The sequence below is a fragment of the Tympanuchus pallidicinctus genome, unplaced genomic scaffold, assembly GCF_026119805.1.
Source record: "Tympanuchus pallidicinctus isolate F22 unplaced genomic scaffold, pur_lepc_1.0 scaffold15, whole genome shotgun sequence".
NCBI lineage: Eukaryota > Metazoa > Chordata > Aves > Galliformes > Phasianidae > Tympanuchus > Tympanuchus pallidicinctus.
Genome location: NW_026294669.1, coordinates 33478397 through 33503941, shown reverse-complemented (window position 1 = coordinate 33503941; position 25545 = coordinate 33478397). Strand labels below are relative to the sequence as shown.

The 25545-nt window shown below is 41.7% G+C and overlaps 1 protein-coding gene across 1 annotated transcript in view; it reads right to left on the bottom strand.

The window, feature by feature from the left end:
- SPAG16 (sperm associated antigen 16) overlaps nucleotides 1–25545 on the bottom strand; it is a 349932-nt gene that overhangs the window by 71635 nt on the left and 252752 nt on the right. Inside the window, exon 15 of the mRNA XM_052675105.1 lies at nucleotides 16343–16469. Within this exon, the coding sequence (XP_052531065.1) occupies nucleotides 16343–16469 (127 nt within the window). The remainder of the gene's footprint in view (nucleotides 1–16342; nucleotides 16470–25545) is intronic.

Sequence of the window (25545 nt, the reverse complement as noted above, 5' to 3'; positions counted from 1 at the left end):
TCAAGAGAACTCTATCAAATGTCAAGAGAAACTGGAGAAGACTTCAGCAAATTATTTCTGCACTACTTCTCACTTATGCAACGTGTATGCAAGAGGGATGGAACAGCCAGTTCTTATTCAGTGATATTCTACAGATTTCATCTTGCTCCAGACATATAAAGGAATTTAAGTACGGAAGAGGAGAATTTGCTCAGCTATGATTTTTTCACTGTTCCTTATAACTTTCAAATCAATACAGTCCTTCAAAAAATATAATCCTAAATTATGGCTTGCATTACGCAGACCATGACAATAAATGAAGCGTGATATTTTCTCTCTAATTTTATAATCCCAGTACATCCTGGGGTTTTGTTTAAAATAGTGTATGTGCTCTACAAGGGATTCTGCATAGATCTGTATGCTTTTTCCTCTCGGAAGAGAGAAAAAATGATGGTGGTAAATACAGGAGTTTTTATATTTGATTTTAAGGATTTTTTAATTTTGCTTTCCTTGAAGTAGATGCAGTGCAAATAGTTGAGTGCCTCACAGAAAATGACAGCTTTCAGCTTCCAGAAGTGCAAGGAACGTTCAGTTGTAAACAAGTCTGATAACATATATAATATACAACCAAACTAAAACCATTAAGATTTCCTTCTCTTTACCTTGCATGACTTAAAGTAACGCCTGATAGTTTTAGACAAGGATGAAATCAGGTCATACGCTATCAGCAGGTGAAAAAATTTCTTGCAATGTGTAACAGACATTTAAAACAGCTACCTTCAAGCACTTCCTTAGGTGTAATCAAAGGTGGCAGAGTTGCAGCAAAAGCCCAAAAAAAAGTCTGGTTTTATTTCCACATTCTCCGTGCTGCTGAAAATTGAGAAGAGATATGGGCCACAAAGAAGCAGCTACCTTTGCTACTTGCCCTTTATTTTGTAATAACTACAACGTGGCCTTTCTGTAGACAATTCACTCATGTCACTAACCGAGATATAAAGAATAAATCAAGCTCAGTATCTGAGCCATCTGTAATAAAATTTTAACTACTGATACAAGAGATACTTCTCCATAAATTGACTCACCATACAATTGGGCTTGCTCCAAGCCCGTAAGACTTTATCTGCTAACCATTTGGAAATAGTAGATGATGACCCCCTCGAAGCTGACAGAGCCAAGTAGTTAAAAACAGTTTTAGGCTGTGTCTCCAAAGGCCTCAAAGGGAGCCCAACAGCAGTCTGGATTTCTTTAGCTGTGACCTACTCTCAAATATGAACCTTTCCTTTAATCCCTGCTTTGGATTGCTGAATAGGTCAGGAGGAAAACTTTGCTACAGCTAAACAGTTAGAGAAAATACAGTCAGGTTCCAAAAAGATTAAAATATACAATATATGTGTAAACACAGTATATTCAGTACATATATATACTGAAAATCTACCTAGAAAAGCCACTGTTAGAATAAGCAAAGCAAAAAAAAATGTAGATTAACATTGTTTATAAAAAAGAAAAAAAAAACTATCAAAGCAAAAATCAACACAGCAAAGAAGCAGTAGTAAAAAACTGAAAAAGCAAACAACAGCTAAAAAAGCAAGCCATAGCTGTGCAGCAGCTCCACTACAAAGACTCTGATGGTAATTCAGCTCTTGCAGGTTACTGAGGAGAAAGCCCAGAGTAGTCTATTCACTGTTCCTTTCTGTAAATTCATTTCTTGACACGACTCAGACGTCATCTGCACGCACTCTGCTACAAAACAGAAACACATTTATATGATACACTTTATGTATAGCCATATAGACCTCCATGAAAAGGTGCATGAGTGCAGTAGAGGAATCAAGGCCAGCTCTATCAGGCACCAGCAAAGCCTTTAGCATGCTGCTGCCAGCATGGAGAAATCCAGCATTAATCAGCATCGGGTATCGTTTGCTGTTTCCTCTGTACGGAAGAGCCCCTAGGCAAAGCAGAAAGTACAGAGACAAATGTCTATAACCTCACTGGTCTTAAAAATCTCATCTGCTTCTGCCTAATCTTTTTTTGCCCTTCAGGGAAAAAATGTGCTAACACCCCAAATCCCAAAGGTTTTCGGTTCAAGATCAGTCGGTCTAGCAGGCCTGGGAGGAGTGTCTCATCTTCCACACAAGTACCAAAAGCACAAAAACGTTGGACAACGGCTCTTGTGCATGCTCCATTCTACTTCAGCTCTCACAAAAAGACAGCATGGTGAAAACATATCCCATGCCTGACACACAGCCATCTTACACGAAGAGGAAACCACCCATCTCTAAAGCATCCATGGAATAATTTCCTTACTTATCATACGGAGAGCCACTGCTTAGGATAGAGAGGTCAAATATGAGGTAAAAAATAATTCCCCACAATTGATGCAGAAGCCTCGGCATGAGCAATGATGGATGGAAGTCCATGAGAAATCACTGCTAGGAGTGGCTTAGGGTTCTGCACATGAGATCTGTGCCAATGACCCAGCAACACGGAATGATTGGCTTTTCCAAAATACTGCCCTGTGAGTACAACATGGGAAGAGCGCTGCACTGTGCTCCCTGCCTTCAGCTGCTGTAAAGTTCAAAATATAAAGCATATTTTGGTGGTCAGAATGGAATGACCCACCTGGTAGAGAGCAGCAGGCTGCAGGAAAGCCTTCCAAGCACCTGAGACACCAGAAACCATTAAGAACTGTCAGAAGTGAGACGAATGAACTCATTTCAGTTCCATGGAAGCTGGCAAGAAGAACGACTTTCAAAATTCAAAACTCACAACCAAGATTTCTTTCAAGGGACTAATTGACTTTGCTCCTTTTTGATTTGATCCCATTTTGTTTTGCATTTGTTGTGCTCCTACAGTTTATACCAGGAATTTACACTTTGATAACCTTTCCACAACGTCAGTTAGATATAAAACAAGCTATGTTTTAGGTTTCACAAGAGATGGTTGGAAGGCTTCAGATGAGAATAAAAGAGGAAGATGGGGAGCTAAGAGAGAAATGACTATAAGCCACTGTGAGTCAAAGGTGTATATAAGCAGTTTGCAAACATTTTCATTCATTACAGTATCAGAAGAGAAGAAATTCATGTAATTTCATATGCTGTCAAGCATTTGTCTTGTAAATGTTCTAAGAGACAGCAGTGAAAATATTAATTCTATCTTTTCTTATAAAGGAAAGAGAGAGAACAAACAGGAAGAACATCCTTGAATGATAAAATGTCTAAGGAACCTGGTGGGAATTCTTCACAGAAGATGTATTCTTCTTCAGGGAACAGGAGAAGATGTAAACAGATGGGCTTATGTAAGTAGAACTGGCAGCTCCACAGATAGCTCCTTTCTTTTATATATGGTTTTTCAGATTCACCAGCGTATTCAGGACCACTCTGCCTAATTATTCTCAGCATTTTGCCCATTTCATATGCTCACAGCATAATGGCCAAATATAAAAAGAATTAAAGCAAACTGTAGTTTAAATCTCAATGGAAACAATCCATTTTATTCAGACAAACCTCTTCAAAAGGGAACTGTCTGTTTTACGAATGTTAGTCCATCTGTTCATGATAACTCCTTAGGAAATATTTGTTTTGCTTAGAAACACCAAAGCAGATTACATAGGAGGTATTAGATTGGATGGGGTGTGCTTGCTGCCTTCAAATCATTAAGCATACACATGTGTTTTTAATTTTGCTGGTCTGACATACATGAGGAAGGGCAATGCCTTAATCCACTGTCATGAAGCAATGCTTCTATCCATGGTCACTGGGCTGCACTGCACGTATGTCCTGTATAAGGAACACCCAGGTGTTCCTCCCCTTAAGCTGATGCACCATTAAATGTTTTGACTCCGTGAAGATGGCCAGGCCTCTCCCCACCGATTATAAGAACAGAATGAGGATGCCACAGAGAAAGGCAGCTCAGCATAGCTCAGTGCATGTATGCAAAGAGCAGTGTGTACAACACCACAGGTAGAGCTGTGCTCTCTACCATTTTACAGTGACGGGATCATAATGGTCCCTCTGCCACATCGTTACCCACAAACCACCTAACGGGGTAATTTCTGGTAATAAAACCTCTGTCTAACCCTCAGTGCATCACTCTCTAAAGCCCAAACTGATTGTAAATACATAAGTGAAGAGCAAATCAGAGCCAAAGGACTGTAATCTGCATACACTCGTACATAAGGTGAATGTCAGCTCTGTGTTAATGGATATGATTGGGCTCTCATCTATTGAGCAACCCTGTTTATGTCACTTTGGATCCATTCCACTGAATCATTTAGACGTTCACCTCAACACTACTAAAACTTTTAATTGCAGAAAACATCAGGACAAATCACAGAAATGAACATCAAATCTAAGAACAGAAGAGCTCTCATAGCAGTAGAAGGAAAATGCTAACTGAAAATAAATCAACTACGAATAAAAAGGATTTATTATAAAATACATAAAAGTGTCCCTAGATAGCATAGAAGTTTGAAACAAGCAACCCCAAGAGCCCCCAAGCCAGCAGCATGCAGGCAGAGGAAATTTAAGCCAGGAGGATACAGCTTCCAGTGAAGGTCTTTGAAAAAAAACATCACAAAGCTGAGACGTTTAACCTGACAAATTCTCAACAGGCAAAGCAACCTGGGGGCTGCTTTCGTAGCTGAGTCCCCACCAGGTCTCACTGACAAATGTCCTGGACAGACAGCAGACAGCCTGCCAGCCAGCAGCTGGCTGAGGCTGGACTACAACAACAGCCACCCAGAGCTCAAGAAGAAATCCTTCATTGAGGTCTGAGGCTGCACTGTTCTCCCTTAAAAGGACCAGCACTGAGAGATGGTCCTCCAAGCCCTGCTCCTCTGAACCTTGGCTGTCTGCAGAGGACCTGCTGCACGAGGCTCCCAATGCCAGGGGGACGTTCAGTGCTTCCAGTCAACATCATCAACCTCTCTCCAAACTTCAGGTCTCCTGACTAGCCAAGGCTTTGGATGACACTCTAAGAGAGCATTCCTGGGCAGCTCTGACTAAGGAAATGTTTAATGATGGAAGTGTGATCTGTTCTCACAGACTTCTATTCCTGTCTCCTTTCCCTGTGTTCTGCACCAACAACAGAAAAGCAGCACTCACTGTACTCGATGCCTGTTTCCCCTCATTTTGTGTTACTGTTCCTGCAGTCCTATCAAGAACTAGAGTCGTCTATTAATTTACACAAACACATTAAGAAAAAAAAATTGATAATGTCGTAATTAATTCATAATTAAACATTACGAGAACATTAGATCAATCACGATACCAACATCACAAGGCAGATCCCAGTAACACTTCGCATCAGCTGCAGAAGCAGTGAGAGGAAGGCTGTGTGCTCCAAGAGCCAGGCAGCTCGGTGCTGGCACAGGCTGCTCAGGGAGGACATGGAAGAGCCCTCTTGGCCACAGCCTGCACGAGGGCAGAGCTGGCATGGATTTGCTGTCCCTGTGTGTGACTCAGAGGGTTTATCTGCCTAAATGAAGCTCACAGCTCTGCTGCTCCATCAGCCCATGACTCCAGGCAACTCTGTGCTTTGCCAGTGCTCAAACTTAGCTTGCAAACACAGCTAAAATATTAATCATTAATTAGAGTCCCTACCAAAAATGCCCACTATGCATACTATCAGAGAGATTCCAAATGTTATTTTATACAAAATAGAAGGAAAAATAATACACAATTAAAAAAAAAAAAAAGAAAAAAAAAAGAAAAAAAAAAAAACAAAGAAAAAAAGAGCAAATGCTGGACATAAAATAGAGAGAGCTGCTTCTATTGATACAAGGAAAGACCTCTTCAGCCAAACACACATAACTGAATATTGGAGTGTTTTAAGCAGACAGCTGTGACTCTGGTTAGGAATGCAGAAAGGGATTACCCTTATTAAAAGGCTGCTATGAACTGCTGGCAGGGAAGACAGGGAAGGAAATGAATTTGATAGACTATGTTTTAAATTGTTTTGTTACAGGATGCACATTCCAATTCTCAAATTCAGCTACACTTGTGCTCCAAGGATAGTGTTGGCTCCTGATCTTAGCATCCAACTACACATGCACATCCAGCTAAGAAGCCAAAGCAATCCCTATGTTACAGACAGATGCCTCTGGTTGAAGGAAGCACTTGCACACATCTTTACCACAAATAATCATCTGTTCAGACAAAGGTGAAGTTGCCCTTGTGAGGTGGTCCTTGTACCAAAAAGCCTACATCCCTCTCATCTATAACAGATTAAAAAGCCACTTGTGCATTATTTCAACCAGACACAACCAGCTTCAGCCATGCCAGGAAGCAGAACCATGCAGAGAGATGGCTGCTGTGATATACCTGCTCAGCCTGTTTTGCTGTTGTTCTTAACATGGAGCAGAAGTCATAACTCTTCAAATAAGATGACTAAATGCCTGCCAGAATCATTGGGTATTCAAAGAGGCGCTCTATAAAACCTCACATACAAAACCAACAGCAGCAGTTACTGAGGTAGGAAACCTGCTGCACGTGTGTCAGAGGAACGTATGGCAGCAAACATTACAGCAGCTTCCAAAAGGAGCTTGGAAACCGTCAGCTGGTGAGGTGGATTTCTTCACAGTCCTAATAAAATTCACTCGTACAATACGGAAGAGATTTAGTTGATGCATGGAGAAATGTCACACCACAGTGAAGAGTTACCAGAGATTTTATATGGAAAACCACAGCTCAGAAATCTGCTTCAGTCTTTGATGGAGCTGGGAAGCACAGGAAGAAGGGTGACCTGATAACATCAGTACAGGAACAACCAGAAGAATGTGACATCTACTCTGGGACTTGTGTTACTCGGCATAATAACAAACGTATTTTTTTTAAAGGAGGGAAGGTGAATATTGAAGTTCACTGATAGCAGAACATTACTCATGTTTTTCAAGCCAACAGCACATTTCAGTGACTTGCTGAAAGATGTCAAGGCACTGTGGGATGCAACCTGATTCTGGGAAACTCAGAATGCCTCTAATAAACATATCTTTAATCACACCAAGTCAGTAATACTGTTTGCTGCCCTCTGTCACTCAGGACAGAGATCTTTTCATCACTTCTTTGAGAACAAAACAAGGAAAACTCATTAAGCTTCTATTTAAAACCGAGACTTCACTGTGTCTTGCGGAGATCATACAGGCCCTGTCCCTCTAGGAGGAATTAAGGGATTCAATCAGGTGTTTCCTTTCCTTCAATCAATTTCAGAGGGGAAAAACAATACCTGAGTAGATATTCCCCTACTCTCCAACAGCCTGTGATACTCAGGGAGAAACAGCTCTACGCAAAATGCATTTCTGCAAGTTGAGAGACAGAGAAATGAAGTTAAACCAAGAGGAAAACCAAACCAAACAGTTCCACCGTCCAGGCCAGGCTTTGGAGGCTGGTCCTTTTGTCCTTATCTTCCCAGTCACCATCATACACAGCATTTTGTCACAGAAGAAGAAAGGGAATTAAATGCTTTGTTTTGTCGCCCAAAAATCTCGGCACAGCAACTTCTTTCTGCCCTGTTCATGGCCAGGCATTTACTCGTGCACCCGTTTGTGGAAGGACAGGCCATATTTGAAGGCTTCGGAATGAAATCTCAAAAAATGGAGTGTCCAAACTTTGCAGTCTCTCCCCCGTAGGTCAGTTATCTAATCCAAACATTGCAATTCTCTTCAAGGAACAGTTTTGCATAAGCATAATTTAAATGAAATTTTATCCCAAGTGCCTTAAATTCATTCAATCTGAAGAACTGCAGACACCCAAGTCCTTTTTCCTTCATGGACAAAGACAACAGTTAGGCCATGTAAAACTCAAGGTCCCACGTAGAAGGAAATCCATCCCACTTTCAGTTGTGGAACAAAGCTACAATTCTTGCCCCTTGTCCCAAATCCTCAGAAGCCCTTGAAAAGCCCACCTGATAGACAGTGTGTGTAGACTAGAGTAAATCCATGTTTGCTCCTGAAGAACTTCCAACACAGATGGCTCACCAGCTTGAGGGGATCCATCAGATTAGTAAGACACTCTGCTAGATTCCCATTTGTTGGATTGAATTTACAATCTGTGTCTTGTTGAGAAAAGCAGAGGGACAAATGTTTCAAGCCAGCAGTTTGTTTAGCTGGCCTACAGGCCTCCAAAAAAAAAAAAGAGGCTGGAAGCTAGTTAGTGTTAGTGGCAATGGCACAACTGCCGATACCCTGCACTTACTCTGCCTCCACTTTTCCACCCGGGCATGCAAAAGCAAAGACTCTCAGTCCAGTTCATAAAAACCAGCATGCACTCCCAGGACATCTAGATGGAGATTATATTGTTAATCAATTTATTTTGCATAACCTCATGGATCACTTCCAATTGATGATTAGGCATTTTAGCTCCTCTGACAATTTGTCAATAGCGTGAAAACAAAAAAAGGCTATAGACAGCATATATAATTTATGGATGATCTTCTGCTTGAGAGGAAATGCCACTTTCAAAGCTATGAGAAGAGCCAGTTTGTGAATGCATTTCATCTACCAAGTGGAAGAGCTATTCCAAGTAATCAGAATTTTTCTTTTTGTAATTACTATATACAGGCGCCCATAGTGAGTTACCTGTTAACTAAATCAAAGGTATAACTCTACTTTGCAGTTCAGTTATCTTCTAAAAAGTGTACTGAAAAAAAAACAAACAAACAAAACCAACATCTGAGTAACTGTAAGTGGGCTTTTCAAATTCATCCTAGCCTAGCAGCTTTTACCAGAAAAAAAAAAGCGTAAAGCTAATCTTGCTTCCTTCTTGTTATAGACTGTTTAGAGATCATTTTATATGAAAACACCTGATATTTAGCTTTAAAATATTCAAGAAGAAAATAGACAATTTGTGTCTAGAAAGAACAGGAATGTTGGCTAAACTGACCAAGCTACCTAAATTACTGTTTATTTTTTTTCTCCACTATCCAATCTGAACAGACTCTGTTTCCTGCATTAGTATTTGCTTCCCTTAAATCAAAATGTCCAATTGCATCTTTTTTATAAGCATTAATACCTCACTCTGCATAATTCTGGATCAATCCACAAAGTTACCAGCTAACTGATGACCCTTGGTTATTGATGAAAGTGATGAAGGTGCAAATGGCTGTTCCCTTACGTATTACCCGATCCATCCAGTCCTTGGCAGACAATGCCATCACCTTTCTTTCTTGTTTGTTGAACGTACACAAAGCCCACACAAATACTAGATCAATATAATATCTTATTTCAAAAATCCTTGCTTTTTATTACAGATATGAATAATGAATTCAGTATTGATTCACTTCTTTAGATATAATAGGGATGCTTCGCTCAAAACACGAGACCTGGATAGCTGTGAGGCTGGGATGACCTTCAGGAGCCCTTACACTGAATGTCTGCAGGAATAAGCTAATCAGGAGATGAAGCTCTTGTATCTAAGCCAGGCTTGATACAGAGCTGTGTGATTTGAGTGAAAGAAACAAGTTCTCATTCAATCACTGTAAATATGTTCGAAGTGGGAATTTGCTAATTGTAGCACTCTGTAAGCTGGAAGTAATATAAACAATAAATATAAAAGAGAATACACGGGCCTAATAAAGCCATAAAAGCAGTAAATGCTAGAAATGAGATGCTGAATACATTCATATTTTAAAGCTTGTGCCTAGTTTAAGTGGGATTATAAAAAAACAACCTGTTGAAAACCCTTTTAATTCAGTTTGTGGATAGCTGCTGGAGAATCAAATTTTTGATCAGCTATGTCCCACTTGGGATGCATAAACCTCCAATTACTTTCAGCTTCTGTTAGTTTAATACAAGGATGGCAAAAATCATGTGGACGTTCCCTTCATTTACTACTGGAACAAACAATTTGCTCATCACCATGTTTTGGCTGACTGCCTGAACAGCTGAAACTGTCGCTCCTCCTTGAAGAATAACATTTCACCAGTCAGATAACAATCCGTTCAACCTGGGGTCCCCCAACAAATCCCCAAAGGGTCAATATATTGCTCTAATGAGGCACAGCCCTGGCTTTCAGAACACTGTTTTTCTGCTGGGTCTGGGCACGCAAGCGAGCTGGGAATATTCAGTACTACAGTAGCTACTTGAAAAAGGCTGGCTCTATTAAATAGCTGTCCATCTTCTTGCACTCGAGGGAAAGATGCATTCCTCTCTAACAAAGATGAAGGGAATATCAATGGGGCTAATCTCTTCAAAGTGCTCAAAGCTCAAAGCAATTGCCTGCAGCCCTACACAGTCCCCACCCTCATTAGCTCAGCAAAGAAAACACAGGCAAAGACAAAATACTACCCTGCAACTGGAGAGGAAATGCAAAATGGGGCTTCCAAGCCACCACCCTTCTCTTTCCAAAGGACAAATACTTCATACATCTTAAATTATGTGTGTACTGACAATAAAGTCATATATTTTAAGAATCCCTCCTAACATTTAAATATTGTGGAGTTTGCTCTTATTGAAAAATGGTGATGGCACAACAGAAATATTGTGCGGCGCAGCTCTTCTTCTGCTCAGCAGAAGGGAAAAATTAATTGCCAACTTCTTCTCTTTTGTGAAGGTGGAGCAGTCAGAAAGCAGAGCAGTGCTACTTCCACACCCCCGTGAAATGAGGAGACAAAACCATCTGCCAATCAACTCATATTTACATGACATCCACACCACCCTCTGCCTCCAAAGTAAAGACTTTTACAGCCAGGAAAACAAATGCTGAGAACAAGAAAGGAAACACAGCAGAACTGGAGGAAAAAGAGAGAAAGACGAGATGAGGGATTATCAGCAAATAATGACCGCAGCCCTGTGGTGCATCCCTCTACGATGACTGTAGGTGGTCAACAGATGTCCTAAGCATTCCTCAAAGGAAGAGGGCTGACCCAGGTGTGTTGCTGAGCTGACCCCACCACCAGGCCAAGGCAGAACTTTCTCCAGGGGAGCCACCAATGGATCCTGTAGATCTCTCATTCCATCTGGGCAGGCTACCCAACATCAACGCTGCTGCACTGCCTACCAGCATACAACTGGGATAACAGCGTTTGCCTATTGCAAGACCTAGGATTTCAGCTCAGAGACAAAGCACTAAGGGCCTCTCAGCATGGCTGAGGTGAGCCAGCCCACTACCACTTCTCCCTGGGCTACAAATTCTGAAAATGCCTTATTTTCATACAACCAGCTTGGACAACAAATGGTGGACCTGAAAGTTTACTTCTTGTAGATCAAGCCTAAGTAGTCACACACATTCATATACCAACAAAAATATGCATCACAATCCTCTTTTAAAGTCTTTCACTTTCCTTATCCTGTTCTCTGTGTCAGATTGATGCATGATGCTTCCTCTTGTACAGAAAGTTTTCTTAAGTGGAATTCAAGTTTGGTGTATTTTGAAACAGTGAGGGGAAAGGAGAAAAAATAGAGACCTTCTCTTATGAAGGAAAGGAGGAAAGGAAAAGAACTAAGAGAAAAGAAGTAAAATAGGTAGGAAATACTCTCAGTTTTATAAGTAAAGAGTGAATGTTTCAAGGGAATTGCAAATATGTGATCCATAATAGGGCTTCGTCACCCAGCTGCCCTGGTATGTGGAACTACGACAAGCCCGAATCGGGAGCTGTCTGAGCTCTGCTTGAAAACCTCAGTGCCAGAACAAGTGCAAACAGTTATACCTAGACCTGTTTCAGTCCATGCTGAGCTCTCTGGATAGCAGCATAAACTTGCATTCTTCCCATCAGCTCATGCATGAGCACCCAATGGACCCCTGCATGAGTGCTCAATCCTCTTTTGCACGACTGCCCCAGAGCTTCACGCATGTGTGCCCAAGCACCTTATGCACTGACACCCAATTAATTCACACAGTGCACCCAGTTAATTTCAGGAGTGCCTCATCAGCACATCCACGGTACGTTATGAGTGCACACATGGTGCATGAAGGACCATGCTTGCAGTGATGCCCAGAAGGGTGAGCTGAGGCCAGGAACGTGGGAGGAGAGACACGCGTTGGCCTAAACTGAGAAGGGAACAAGCAGTTACTTCAGTGCTTGGTTAATTCTTCATATTTGAATTCCCAAATCAGTCATTACAAGTTTGTGTTAATTGTCAATAACTTAAATTAAAATTAACTGAGTTGAGACTGTTTAGACTGCAATAGCATGTGTGAACACTGAGAACGAGGAAGGACTTAAGCATTGAACCACAAGGGAGAGAGCACCCTAAGCAATCAATTGCTGCTATCAAGTAATCTGCCCTAGAGATTAAAGAACACAAAGCAATAAAGCACTTAATGAAAAAAGGTTTTTAGTGAGAAATGGGGGTCACAGGGAAAATGCACATTAATTTCAGCACATAATCGCACTATACAGACAAAAGCAGATTGTTACTAAAATGATTACTGTGGTGAATTTTGTGCTAGAGAGTCTTCTCCCATCAAGTGCAACTTTAACTGTAAGCAAGAGGGTGACAGATATAAAAAAGAAGCTTCAGAAACGACACATTTGTCCTGCTCCAGTTTTCTTAACATCTGGATCACTGCAGATACATGCAGCCCCCTCAAGAGACTGGGGAGGGCAGGTGTGGGCCCAGCCCCCTGTGCAGCCAGCAGCAAGTGGCAAAATGTACCATGCAGCTTCCCAACAAGGGACAGTTTCTTCCAGCCTACAAAAACCCCTCGGCATTTCAAGATCAAGCTTGAGTTAACTTCCTAACACTATGTGTCTTCTGCACCCCAGAGCTCCTATCTAAAATAAACCACTCCCTTGTATCACGAGATAATGTTGACTCTTGCATTTCATTGTTTTAATATTAATTTGCAACTCTTACATTCTTTCAATACACTCTCCCTCCATAAAAAAATAGGTACATACTGCCCTCTGAGATGTTTCACACCTCTTAGGCACTGAGAGTAAGGCTGTCCAGTGCAAAGTCAGCAGCAAGAGGTGTCCCTCCAGTGCTCTTCAACACCTTCATCAGTAACACTGACAGTGGGATGGAGTGCACTCTCAGCAAGAGCTGCGTGCCCCCAGCACGCCCAAGGGATGGGATATCATCCAGAGAGATCCAGAAAGCCTCAAACACTGGGCCCAGGTGAATCCTGTCGGCTAGATGACCTTTAAGGGTCCCTTCTGACTCAAACCATTCTATGATACTAGGATGCTAATTCATGAAAACTACAGGTATGTAAGTGAAACGTTTCCTTTTTGCAATAAATAAAAAGCACCATAGCTCCACGGCCAGTTGTGCATCCACCACCTGAATATCACCAGACTAGATAATACACTCAAGCCAACAGCGTTGATCTGGGTTTTCTTTCCCTGCCTTACCTAATCCCTGCTTTATCTCATCTCTCTTTTCTTTTCCATCTCTTCTCTCTATTTCCCTTTTCAATTATAGTTGAACGTAACGCAAGGCATGTAATCACTGCTAATAAAGTATAGGTATGTAGATATACTCCACATCTTGTGCTAAGTATTGAAGTGGGACACAGATAAACATTCAGTCGATCGTTTGGTTCCATTTCACCTTTACTTAACGTAAAGGAATTTCAAAACCTCAGTGACCCTGATCAGACTAAGTCATGACAGCACGAGGAACAGAGAAGGGAATCTGAAGCAGAAACACTTAGACCCAACTTTTTCTTCATTAACTTATTTAAGATATGAGTGCAGCTCTGATAAAGAAAACGGCTTCACAGTCAAACATTTGTGCTACAAACAGCATTCAGGTCATGAGAGTTAGCAAGACCCATCTGCTGAAAGGCCACTGGGTAAATCCCAATAATTTTCATACTCGTTCTTAGTGCTATTTCTTTGTTCAGCAAATCCCATGCAGTGAATCTAACACTGAGGAAAGGCATTTCCACTTTAAAATAACAGGTTACGATGTCCCCATCCACATTACATTTGCAATTATAGTTACTTAAAAACAATACAAAGGAAAAAGAAATAAAATCTCCCGTAAGTTAGGCCCTACTATCTCTGACCTCAATATCATTTGCTGACACAGACAAACATTTCATAAAGCTCTTCTATCATTATTAGCCATAATTTAAATAATTACTGGGCAGGAAAAAAAATCTGTTCAACCATGGCTCTCTAATCTAGTAATTAAATCCACCTGCAGGAAGCTGAACAATTTGTTTCCTGCGTATGACTATTAATGCAGTCAAGTATTTTACACTAGGCAGTATATCACCAGGAGAGACGGAGGCACACAGCCAGTAATTAAGCCACACTTTGATAAGGTCAGAGACATCCACCCAAGCTTCTCCACAGACAGAGGTCTCAAATGAGACAGTTGTGCCAATGTCCATCAGGCTGCTAGTTAAACACGGGATATATTCTGCCATCATCATCTGGGTGTATTTCTGGCCTATTCTGGCTGTTTGACTTATTTCAGTGTAGTCATTACTTCTTGCTAAGCCCGCTCAAGTGACTGACTGAATAGTTTGACCACATAGAGACGAGTACAGTATTAAACAGACCATGTGGGAACAGGCTGGATCATTTTATCAAGTTCTCTGCGTTGCAACAAACACATCACACACCACTCACCTGTTGCATCAAAAGCCATCTCTGCATCACCCAGAGTAACTTTGGTTTAGTTAGCTTGAGTCTAAGACAGAAAATAATTATGACAGCATAAGCTGCACATCCATGAGCTCTGGGTCTGATGCTGGTCCCATGCTGCAGTAACCAAACTGGCCGCACACAGCTTTGCTAAAAGACACTGCACCATGCCACTCAGATGCAGTACTGAGAAGTCATTCCTGCCAGCCACAGCACTCGCCAAGCAAACTGAAAGCTGCTCCATAACAAACAGGTATCTGCCAACAAGGCCTGTTCTGCAGATGGGTGCTGCCTGTAACGGGTGTGCGTGTGGGCAGCGCCAGCATGCCTCATCCCATGTCCACGGAGAGGTCATGAAAAGACCATTACAACTTCTATGTTCTGAGCAGAAAGGACAGCTCAAAACACAGGCGTTGTACTGGTCTCTCTTAGCCAGGTATCTTCATATCTTTAGCTAGGTATATTTGTGCCCTTTTACATTATGCCTCATTTTGATCATCCGTCTCAATTTGATATCTCTGTTTTGTGGTTACTCCTGCAGAGAAAATTCTGGATTTTATCCAGATGATGGGAAATTTTGCCCATTTAGATTACCTGAAGCCAATAACCTTTCTACTGGAAAGCTCCCATCTGGCTAGAAGTACTGCTGCTGCATTTTTCAGCTATGTGATTCCTCTGCAAATGACCCAGCATTATGCTCCAGACATGAAATCTTCTTCAAATCCTCCTCAAGAAAAAAAAATGAGTTCTTGTTCCAAATTACACACATAAATAGAACAGTGGTTTAATTCGTCTTTAGGAAGCTGTCGAAATGGACAGTGTCAATATATTTTATCCTTGGAAATGAAAATACCTTATTTAACGGTACAGTAGAGAGATCTGTGAAAATGCTACATAAATACTATAGAGTTTGATGGCTAAGTTTTCTGCCAAGTGGCTCAGATATTGTTATTACGTATTCCACAGTATGTGGGTCATGATGACAAAATGTGTTATTAGTCTTTCTCAAAATGATTCCTTAATTCTCTCTCATACTCCATTGAAATATCACATTGCACGCATTTAACGTACAATGTTAAGGCATACATTTATACAAAGGCATACATATTTTAAAATAAGCAATAAGCAATATGCACCCATTCAGTATTCAATAAGCAACATTTATATGTTATCATATCATCCCTCCTTTGAGTAACGGTGACTTTCTGAGCTAGGAGGAAATTTTGTGCTGCAATATAAATGCTTGTCCACGCTTTGGAATAGAGAATTAATATACTTTTTATAATGACAAAAAACAACAGTTTTCCAATAGCCCCTCTTCAAATGAAAACGCACCTTCATTTGCAATACTGCTGACACAGTAACGCATGGCTGGTGATGAAAAATACCTGGTTACTTTGTGCACAGTAAGCAATTCTGTCATCACAATGAAGTTCTGAGGTGATTATAAGAGGACTTAGTAAAGTTGGTTATGAAATGCAACTACAGAGTTGGCAAAAGAACACAAAGCATTGAAGAATAAGCAGCACTGGAACAGAAGTGATCTCACTGAGTTTTCTATTCCCAGTGATCGCTTCTGTATTTTACTTAATAATTTTGTAATTGCACTTCTTTTTACTGTACATTTTTCCTTTTATACAAATGGACCATTAGTCCAGATTGCCAATCTAGTCCATAGAAAATGAGTGCACTGATGGCCAGTTGGGCGTCTTGTCTTTCAAACGAACACGCCTATGCTGCTTCTCGTTTGCTATCAGGCTTCAGAACTTCAGAGACATTTCAAAACAAAACGTGCCTTAGGCCAAATAAAGTTGTAAAGGCATCCTACCAGAGTGACTGAAGGCGACCTGGTTGGCGGAACAGGGACCTGTATCCACAGACAGGATGGGGAGCGCCTGCCGCACATCCCACAGCTTCAGCACGCCACCGGCATCACAGGAAGCAACCCTGCTGCTCTGTCCAGGTTGGAAACAAAACCAAGGCATTAATTAGATACTTTGGCAAAGAAGAATGCAAATGATGCAGGGCTGGATATCTCTGGATGCCAGGCATTGAAACTTATGTATTTAAGTAGAAATGAGTGAACATGTTTGGTTAACAGAGCCTCTTGATCGCTACATTAACTTGAAGACCAGCACCACCAAAGAAAACAGTTTATTAGAAACCTTCAGTAGAAGAGAGAACAGAGGTCATTTTGGATTTTGATACTCGTGTCCTCCAAGAATATGGCTTGTGATTATAACTCTCACAGAGACACAGGATTTACTTCTTATTTAAACCTCCAGTATAAAGATTCGAAATAGCAAATCCCCAAAGCAGCTCAGCTGGTGTGTATTCAGAGTTATTAAAGTCGATGTTTTTTTCCAATTTGAGCAATGGTTTGAGAATAGATTAACAGATAGTGTTTTGCAGGAGCATTGCAATAGTACAGAACTGAGACTCTGGAAAACACTGGTCAGGTGCCACGTCCATGGCTTTGTCATGCTTGGCTAATATTTATTTCTTTGATGTAAGTAACACATGCAAGAAAATGGAGCCATCTAGCAAAGAGAAATTAAGATCAGAAAATATCCATTGCCTTCTCAAGCAGAAAGGAACAGCCTGCAAAACACTATCACGGTATAAGTTTAATGAAATCTTTAGGTCCATTTGTAGGGTGCTGAGCTGTCAGGACTCCATTCTGGCTTGTTATAGGGAACAACATGGAGTAATACACAGAAACAAAGCAGTCATTTCAGCCAGAATTTGGCTGGCAACACGTAGGCTCTCAGCACTCAATGCTTTGCAAAAAAGCATGGTTACCCTATGCAACACACCTCAGCAAGCGTGGTGCTGCTGAGCATGATGGAGGAGCTATTTGTTTTACTATCTGTTCAACCATACTTGCCCAACGCTTTCATTTCAACAGTAGCAGAAGTTCAAGTTCAGCCCATGCAAATGATGAGGTCAAGCAAGCCATGCATGAAACAAAACAAAACAACAAAAAAATGAATACAAAGCTACACTGTGAATCGCGACACGGTTTGATCTGGATCTCAACAAAGCACATTTTCAGTGGAAAAACATCACTGTGCATTCTTGCCTGTGCATTCCCTATCCTCTTTTAATCTTCTCATCCTATTCACTACCATATTTGTTTTGTCCATCTGTTGCATGACAAGTTGCTGGTAGGCAGCAGGTATCAGATACAGTGAAGGCCCAAACCGGTTACTGAAGTTCTCTGCAGGCTGCAATGTGTGGCCATGCCTGAGAGGATCGACCTGCAGGATCCTCACAGATCCACGTGAATGAAGCAGGGCTGGACAAACCTGGCGTGGGGAGCAGCATCCCGCTGTGCCTGGTGCTGTGCAGACAAGCTACAAAAGATGGTCCTGCTCCAAAGGCTTTGCAGTCTATCCCAGAAACAAGATCAACCAGCTCCTACTGACAAAACTCTGCAAGCTTTCTATCCATTTCCTCCTGCCTGTATAAACACACTGTGCACCAATGCAACACACAGTAGGATATCGTGCCCAACATGCATGTAAAGGAGCACACCTCATCTGCAAGAAGAATTGAGAAAATACAGCGTTCTGATGGCAACCTGTAACACGTGCTAACGTACAGGACTCTGATGGCAATACACAACATATGATAACAGGCATTTTCTGTGCCTCAGAATACTCTGCCCACAACCTTATCATCCAATGCTTTAATTATTATTGATACCTAAGCAGCTCCTGCACCAAAAGCGTACCAAAAGGATTTTGTTAATGAGTCAGCTATTACATTTCACTTCTTCACTGCCTTGATCCCCATTACACACCTTTTCTAAATCAAGAGAACTGAAGATAGGGAATAACAACTTCTCAATAGGAACAAATAAACTGTGAATGTAATCAAACTTAAGGACTATTTGAAGCTACATGCCATTCAGAGATGAAGAAAGGAATAAATCATATGTTAAATGAACTCATTTGCTTCTGGCCATGGGCCATTTTCAGAAGCTTTAAAGTGGAATCATTATGAATTCTTGTATGAGCTTTTGGCTTTTTTGTTCCTTTAGCAGCTACTGCTCCAGTTATTCATACAAGAATGAACTGCATTGCTCTTTGAGTTCTTTTTGCTTCTTGCCACAATAACATCTTTTTTTATGATGGTTTTTCAATAATACATTATACAAAACATCAAGTTGGACTATCAGGGCTCAACTAACGTTCCTCATTTAGAAGTAGAGTACAATGAGATCCAAGGAGAAGATGATGTGCAAAACGAGCTTTATATTGTATGATTTTGATTAAGATTACATTTTATACTGCATCACCAAAGTTCAGTTGTACGATGGCTGCACCGAAAGTAATGCCTCCTAAGTTGAATTCCTCATGTGGAAAGAACAGCACCCACTGACACTTACTGAATGTTTATGGAGACCAAGCAGCGGATGTGAGCACGGTGAGGTGGTGGATGGTATGTTTCAGAAGCAGTGACAGTGGATCATAATATCATCAGATTATTATGGGCGCAGCATGCAGGCTTTTGTTCACTGCTGGCAAAAATACACTGCTAATGGTGGTGACTGTGTTGAAAAATAGTGTTCTGTAGCTGAGAATTTGCTCTATCATATAGTGTTGCTGTGCTCTTTGTATCAGTTGTTGTTCCCATCCCTTTTGGCATGACCTACATATTATATTCTCTATTCAAGGAGCATGTAGAATGATTCATGAAACTTGTGAGAGCTTCTTCCTACTCTATACAATTAAGCTGGTGCTTTTGTGAGTGTGTATGCTCAAGTAATTGAAAATTTATACAAGGATTCAATTAGGTTGAATTGAGAGCCTGGTTCCAGGCTCCACGGGACCTTGCCTTTACAGTTCTACCTCCTGACTCTTTGCCTTCTCTGCCCTTCTAACACACAGCTCTATGTTACGGGAGATCTCCCCTACAATGAGTACATGCAACATAATCCCAATCTCAAAAGGCACTTAGAAACCATTGTAAAATAATTACTTGTAACCTCATGATGATATCTGCTGGTGAGAAATTCAGATTTAAATTGTTTCCATTAAGTTTTTTAAATCTTGTTTTCCCTTTTTTGAAATACCTTTTTCTTTTTTTTTCCTAGTGAATATTAATAATGATTAACAATGGAATTAGTCATCAGGTACAAGTTAATTTAATTTCCTGAAGATTACCATATATCAGTAACACATGAACTGTAGCAGACAGCTTTATCTAATTTAGACTGCAATAAACCCCTCCCAGCAGTATTCTCATCCAAGTTTTGTTCTGAAGGAAGGTCAGCAGTTGCTTCATGGCCCTCTGTGAATACTTCAGGTGAAACAATGAGTGAAGAAGCTCGCTCCATCAGTTGGGGAACTTCTTTTGCTCGCAGAGCATCAGGTAATGATACTGCATTCACAGTTCCCTGCACAGACCCCATCTTCCATCACCTACCTCCCTGGCCTGGTGACACAGCACTGCTAGGGTCTGTCCTGTGCCCGAGGAGCTGCAGCTGAAAACTGCCTGCCGTGGAGCCCCAGAAGATGTATGATGAACAGCCTCAGCTGCCTCAGACTGAGACAGAGTGGGGAAATATGCATTTCTAACATGCACCCTGCGGGACACATCCCAAAAGTCACTTAACTCTACCGCCATTTTATACGCATTAACTTATTTTTTAAGAGGAGGAATCATTACCTCCCACATTTACAGCATGAAGCACATCAGAAACCTGGTGAGAGCTGTTAACCTTATGCTTTGATGTAATACAAAAGCTAGCAGCAGTCAGAAAAAAGTGTGATGGGGCACAGGCAGCCAACAGTGCCTGAGCCATCCCATCTCATGGGCTGGATCCAGGCTTTCTGAGCTGCAGAGAGCCAGGGCAGGGAAATCCCAAGGGAACCCAAGCAGGGGTGGATGAATGTGCTGCAGCTTTAACAAGGAAAAAGACTCTAATGTCCTATTAAGCCAAATGAATTATGCAAAATATCACACAGATGGAGAAAAAAATGCAGATGTGTTCCATTATTAGACTGATGACTAATCAATCACCACCCATTTTTGAAGCACCAGGTTTAAATCACTCTGGTTTCAAATGAAAATAGCATCTTCTTAGAAAGACACAGAGTTACTTAGCTTGGTAAAACTACAGAACTACATTACCACTTTGAGAGTGCGGCAGTATTAATAGTTATTTTCATCAAGAGTGGAGGTTACAGGCAGTGCCAGCACCTTCCCATCTGATTTTTCCTTCACAGTTTTGAGTTTACATAACCATCAAAGTAACCATATGTGTCTCAAGGCAGCTACAGACAATAAACATCTAGAGCTTAGGCAACTACAGTCTGGTACTCCCTTCCTGTGGCTTTTTTTTTCTTAATCTAATAGCCATCAGTTGGCAAGAGAGGCTCTTCTGGAAGAGAGGGGAGTCAACACAGATGCGGAAAGAGTCTTCTCAAAGCTTCATAGTTGGTTCCTCCAGCTTTATTTGCAGTTGTTAACAGACAACTCCTCATTTTGCACCATGCAGTTGACTGGTAAAACTTCTACAACTTGCTGCAATAATTTACTAGGCTTTTTTTCTCTTAATATTATGGCTCGGTGTGCAATTTTTGAGTGCACTGACTGTGCATGCTCTGGGGCAAGAGCAACCTCCCCCACAAAATGGCTCTACATGCACTGCAAGCATTTGATAAAAGACAATATCTATTATTAAAAACCATTATGGATTCATAACTACAAGAATTTGCTCCAAGCTCTCTCTCAAGCTCACGAGGCAGACTCAGCACCTACCCCACTAACTCGAGGGAGATCACTATCTGTCAGCACAACTGGTGTTTTCTGTCAGTGGGATCAAAGATGATCCTGGTGCTGGCACAGATCCTTTTGCTGACACTCCTGACCTTCAGGGGCTCCAAGAAGAGAGCTCTGTGACCAAAGGATGAGAGCTGTCAGTGCAACCAACACGTGAACAACCAGGCAGCCCACGGAAACAGGAGGGAGATCTCTTAAAGGAGAGGCACACCGCTGCGTTTGCTCAGTGTGAGCAGCGACCGAAGCGTGTTGCTATTAGAAAGTGAAGAAACAAATAGATTGGGAATGGGAAAAAAGGTGCAGGTGAGATGTGTGTGCTGATAAATGAATAGGTATGTGGGCCAAAGCACACTGAGGAGCTTAAAGATATCACAGTAGAAATGTTTATCTCCTTCCCTTTTTCTCAGCGATGATTTTGTGACAAGGTGAAGAATACGTCCTCAAGTGCCATTATTTCTAGATTATTAACTTTATCCTTTCAGAGCATGCAGAGACCCATAAAGAACATTCCTTCTGTTCAACAGAGAAGGAGTTCCATTGAAAATAATCAAAGATGATGGCAGAGCTTCGCTGCAGCAGAATCTCCATTTCTACCACCTTTAAAAATAATGATGGATCATGGGTCTCTGGCTTGTTTACATGCACTCTGCAGGCTTTCCTCTTGCTGTGTGAAACAGAGGGAATCACTCTTCTCTTTGCCACATCAAGTAGTGAGAAGTGCCTTGTGGTGTTTGAGGAGAGCAACACATGCCAGGCTCGAAGAAGCCCTTTGCATAAATTTACATACGAAAGCCAAGATCGCTGCACTCCCTGCAGAGTTACTGCTAGCCATCGTTGACATTGCACTTGAAACGGCACTGCAAAGAGAGCAATGTCTTTTACAGAGAGGTTTAAAATAATCAATTTTGTTTTTCCTTTTTAACCATCAAAGAAGGGCCTTTGAATTCTGGGAACTGAGCAGTGAGAGGAGGAGATGAATGATAATTTCCACTACTGGCTTTTCTCGCTCTTCTGAGAGCCAACATGACCGAACTGAAGCTGGGTGACATCGTTACCTGATTAGACACTCCTGAAAGCAATATGCATCACAATTCTGAAGGCGTGCCATGTTCTTCTTCTGGGATTTTGATGTCGTTCAAATATAAATCAGTTAATTTTCAAAAACAGGGTAGTATTCACTGCAGTAATGTGAATATATAGATGTGCTACGTGCTCTCATAAATACATAAATTGCTGTTAGTGCCAACAGAGCTATTGTTGAAACTGTAAACTGCAAGTCATTTTACAAAATACAACATCTGAGTGGGAAAAAATACATATGAGTAAACTAAGGTGCTTTTTAAACAGAAATTACCAAAGGAATGTGGAAAGTGAAAAAGTTCAACTTGATATTTGACTATGATGTCTTTGGGCGTTTTGTAAGGGAATCCAAATGCACAAAGCAGAAATATCAACACTTTATAAATGCATTCACGGATGTCTGCCCAACTCTGTACTCCTATGAGCACATGAACGGAATGTTTCTCCCGGTTTCAAAGTATTCCAAGCCAAAAGAATGACCAGTTCAACTAATTTCATCCCGTTGGTTCAAGGTCTTCCTCAAAAAAAGCAACCAGCAAAACATCAAAATAGAATGATCTGCATTCCTCTCTCCGCTAGATTTCAGCTCTGCATTCTCAATTACTTTCACATTAAATCATTATTCAAGTACCTCCTAACAGTGATATTTATTCAACTACAGATTAATTGCATCTTCAGAACAAAAAGGTCTTTCCAATTCTGGCCCTCCTTTCATTCTTGCCTAAATGCAGTAAAGCTCAGCCCTGCTATGGAACGAAGCCATGCACTGCACCGCCAGCTGCCCAGCGCTGCTCCAAGCACCTTCTGGCCACAACTTGATGCTAAGGGCTAAGTGGCTCAAAAGCCCTCTTACCGAATGCAAACACTCCCTTCTCCAAACCACATTCTGCTTAATTCTGAGGAATTAAAGTAGTGCAAATGTTATGTTGGAAGAACTCTCACCTCTCTGTGCATAGCAATGCAAAACTATACCGACAGCAGCCCTCCTACCAGGGTAGGGTGCTAATACAGTGGAAGCCCACCCACAACAAAACCAGAGGGCTGCAGGTGAGCAGATGCAGAGCAGGCAGCCTCATAACTGAGCCCTAAGCACTTGCTGTCACTCCTATCCAAGTCAGTGGTAACAACAGCTTAAACCTCACGATTTACTGAGAAAATTACCATCGCACGAGGGAGTTACACGACAAGGCGCAGGGACACCAGCCTGGCTCCTCATGTATTTTAAAACAGCATTTCCTGTGAAACATCATATACGAAGGCGAGTTTGACTGTAATTCAGGTGGGAAATCGAATTTTAAAAAGCCTGGCTGGATCCTGGTATTCCGATTTTGTTTATATTGTAAAACGACATGTTTAAAGAACAGCTGTTAAAATGAAAAATGAATTAGGCTGGGGCCCAGAATCCACAGCATAAATCTGGCACAGGGAGGTTGGCCGTGCTGGGCCTAGGCCAGGAGATGCCATTTTTAACAGTTCTGATTCCTGCAGTTGCAACTTAGGATACACGAATTAATTCTTCTCCTGGAAGAAAGAAGGGCAGATCTCCCACAGTGCCTGCAGTTCTGCATGCTAAGCAGCATTTGCTTCTGGGATTGTATACACACAGGGTCACATTCACTGCACAACACCGAATTCTGCAAGCAAAATCACATTAAGGGAGATAATCTCTTTTTCTTTCAATTACACTTACGAGCAAGTGGACATAACAGTGTATTTGTATTTGTAAATGTGAAGTCTGCAAGCAAGAGAAACTCCTGCATGGTCAATTCATTAGCTGTTCCTCCTGAGGATCTTTTCAAGGACTAAATCTCACCTAAGGCATACAGCATGTTTTTCATTTTTGCTTTTGCTTTTTTTTAAGTTGCTCAGAATCAAATTAAGTCAGTGCCATTTAAATATGATGCCACACTTTCCGCTTTAGACATCAGAGTTGTCTGCAATCCAATTGTCTGTGCATCACAGCATGTATGCTGCAACACAACCAGAAAGCCTAGGAGACTCCAAAAAGGAGGCATCCAAAAGCACAAGCCATCACTGATTTAAGAAGTGACAACAGGCTGGGTGCACTTTTATACCCACCAAAAGAAATACTCAGTTTTTAAAACATCCAGACCTAAAACATTCCAGAGTATTTTGCAGTATCCTGTAAATCCAGTCAGAAGTTTGAGTAAATGTGAATTTATATAAAATCACAGAATGGTTTGGGTTGGAAGGGACTTTAAAGCCCACCCACTTCCAACCCCCTGCCATGGGCTGGTTTGCCCCCACCAGCTCAGCTGCCCAGGACCCATCCAACCTGGCCCTGAACACCTCCAGGGATGGGGCACCCACAGCTTCTCTGGGCAGCAGTACCAGGGCCTCACTGCCCTCTGAGCAAAGAATTTCCTCCTAACATCTAACCTAAATCTCCCTTCTAATTTAAAGCCATTCTCCTTGTCCTACACTCTGTAAAAAAAATCTTACCTAGCAATGGTGTGCAAAATTAACGGATGGATTGTCTTGCTCAAATAATAACAAGCCAGATGAGCATTAGCCACGGTGCAAATGAATTTCATGGCAAACAGAGCAGCAAAGCCCTCCCTGCCTGCTCTCTGCCCCACATTTCTCAGCCTGCCCCATCCCTACACGGGGTACCTGAAAGAGCACAGAAGTCCCAGTGACCATGACCAGAAATCTTGCCCTTCCTGGCAAGTTGGAAACACCTTTGCAGACCACACCAGAAGGAAGACAGAATGAAAGCAAGTCTCTCACTCTTGAAGCTTCTGTGGGTTTGCTTTGCAGAATGTTACAGGATGCTTTGTGACCTACTGCAGGTACCAGTGCAGGGACAACAAGGAGCACCAGAAGGGGTTTCCTGGGTTTAAAAGCAAAGCCAGCCCTGTGGCGAATGAAGGCAGGCATCAATCCTGCAGCAGGAGGAATGAGGCCAGGTGTCACGGCAGAAAGAATTGGCGCACTATAACCCTGGCAATAAAGGTCTCTGGGGCAGCAGCATCAGCTCTGTGCGCCAGAATGAGGATTGCTCTGTGATCGACTCACTGAGGGGAGCTGCACCTTTGTTAGCAGACTGTTCTCTGAGACACGGGGACACAGCGCCATGTAGCACGGTCAGATAAGAGCACACACACTGCTGCTTCCCTAGGGAAAGAACTGGGGACA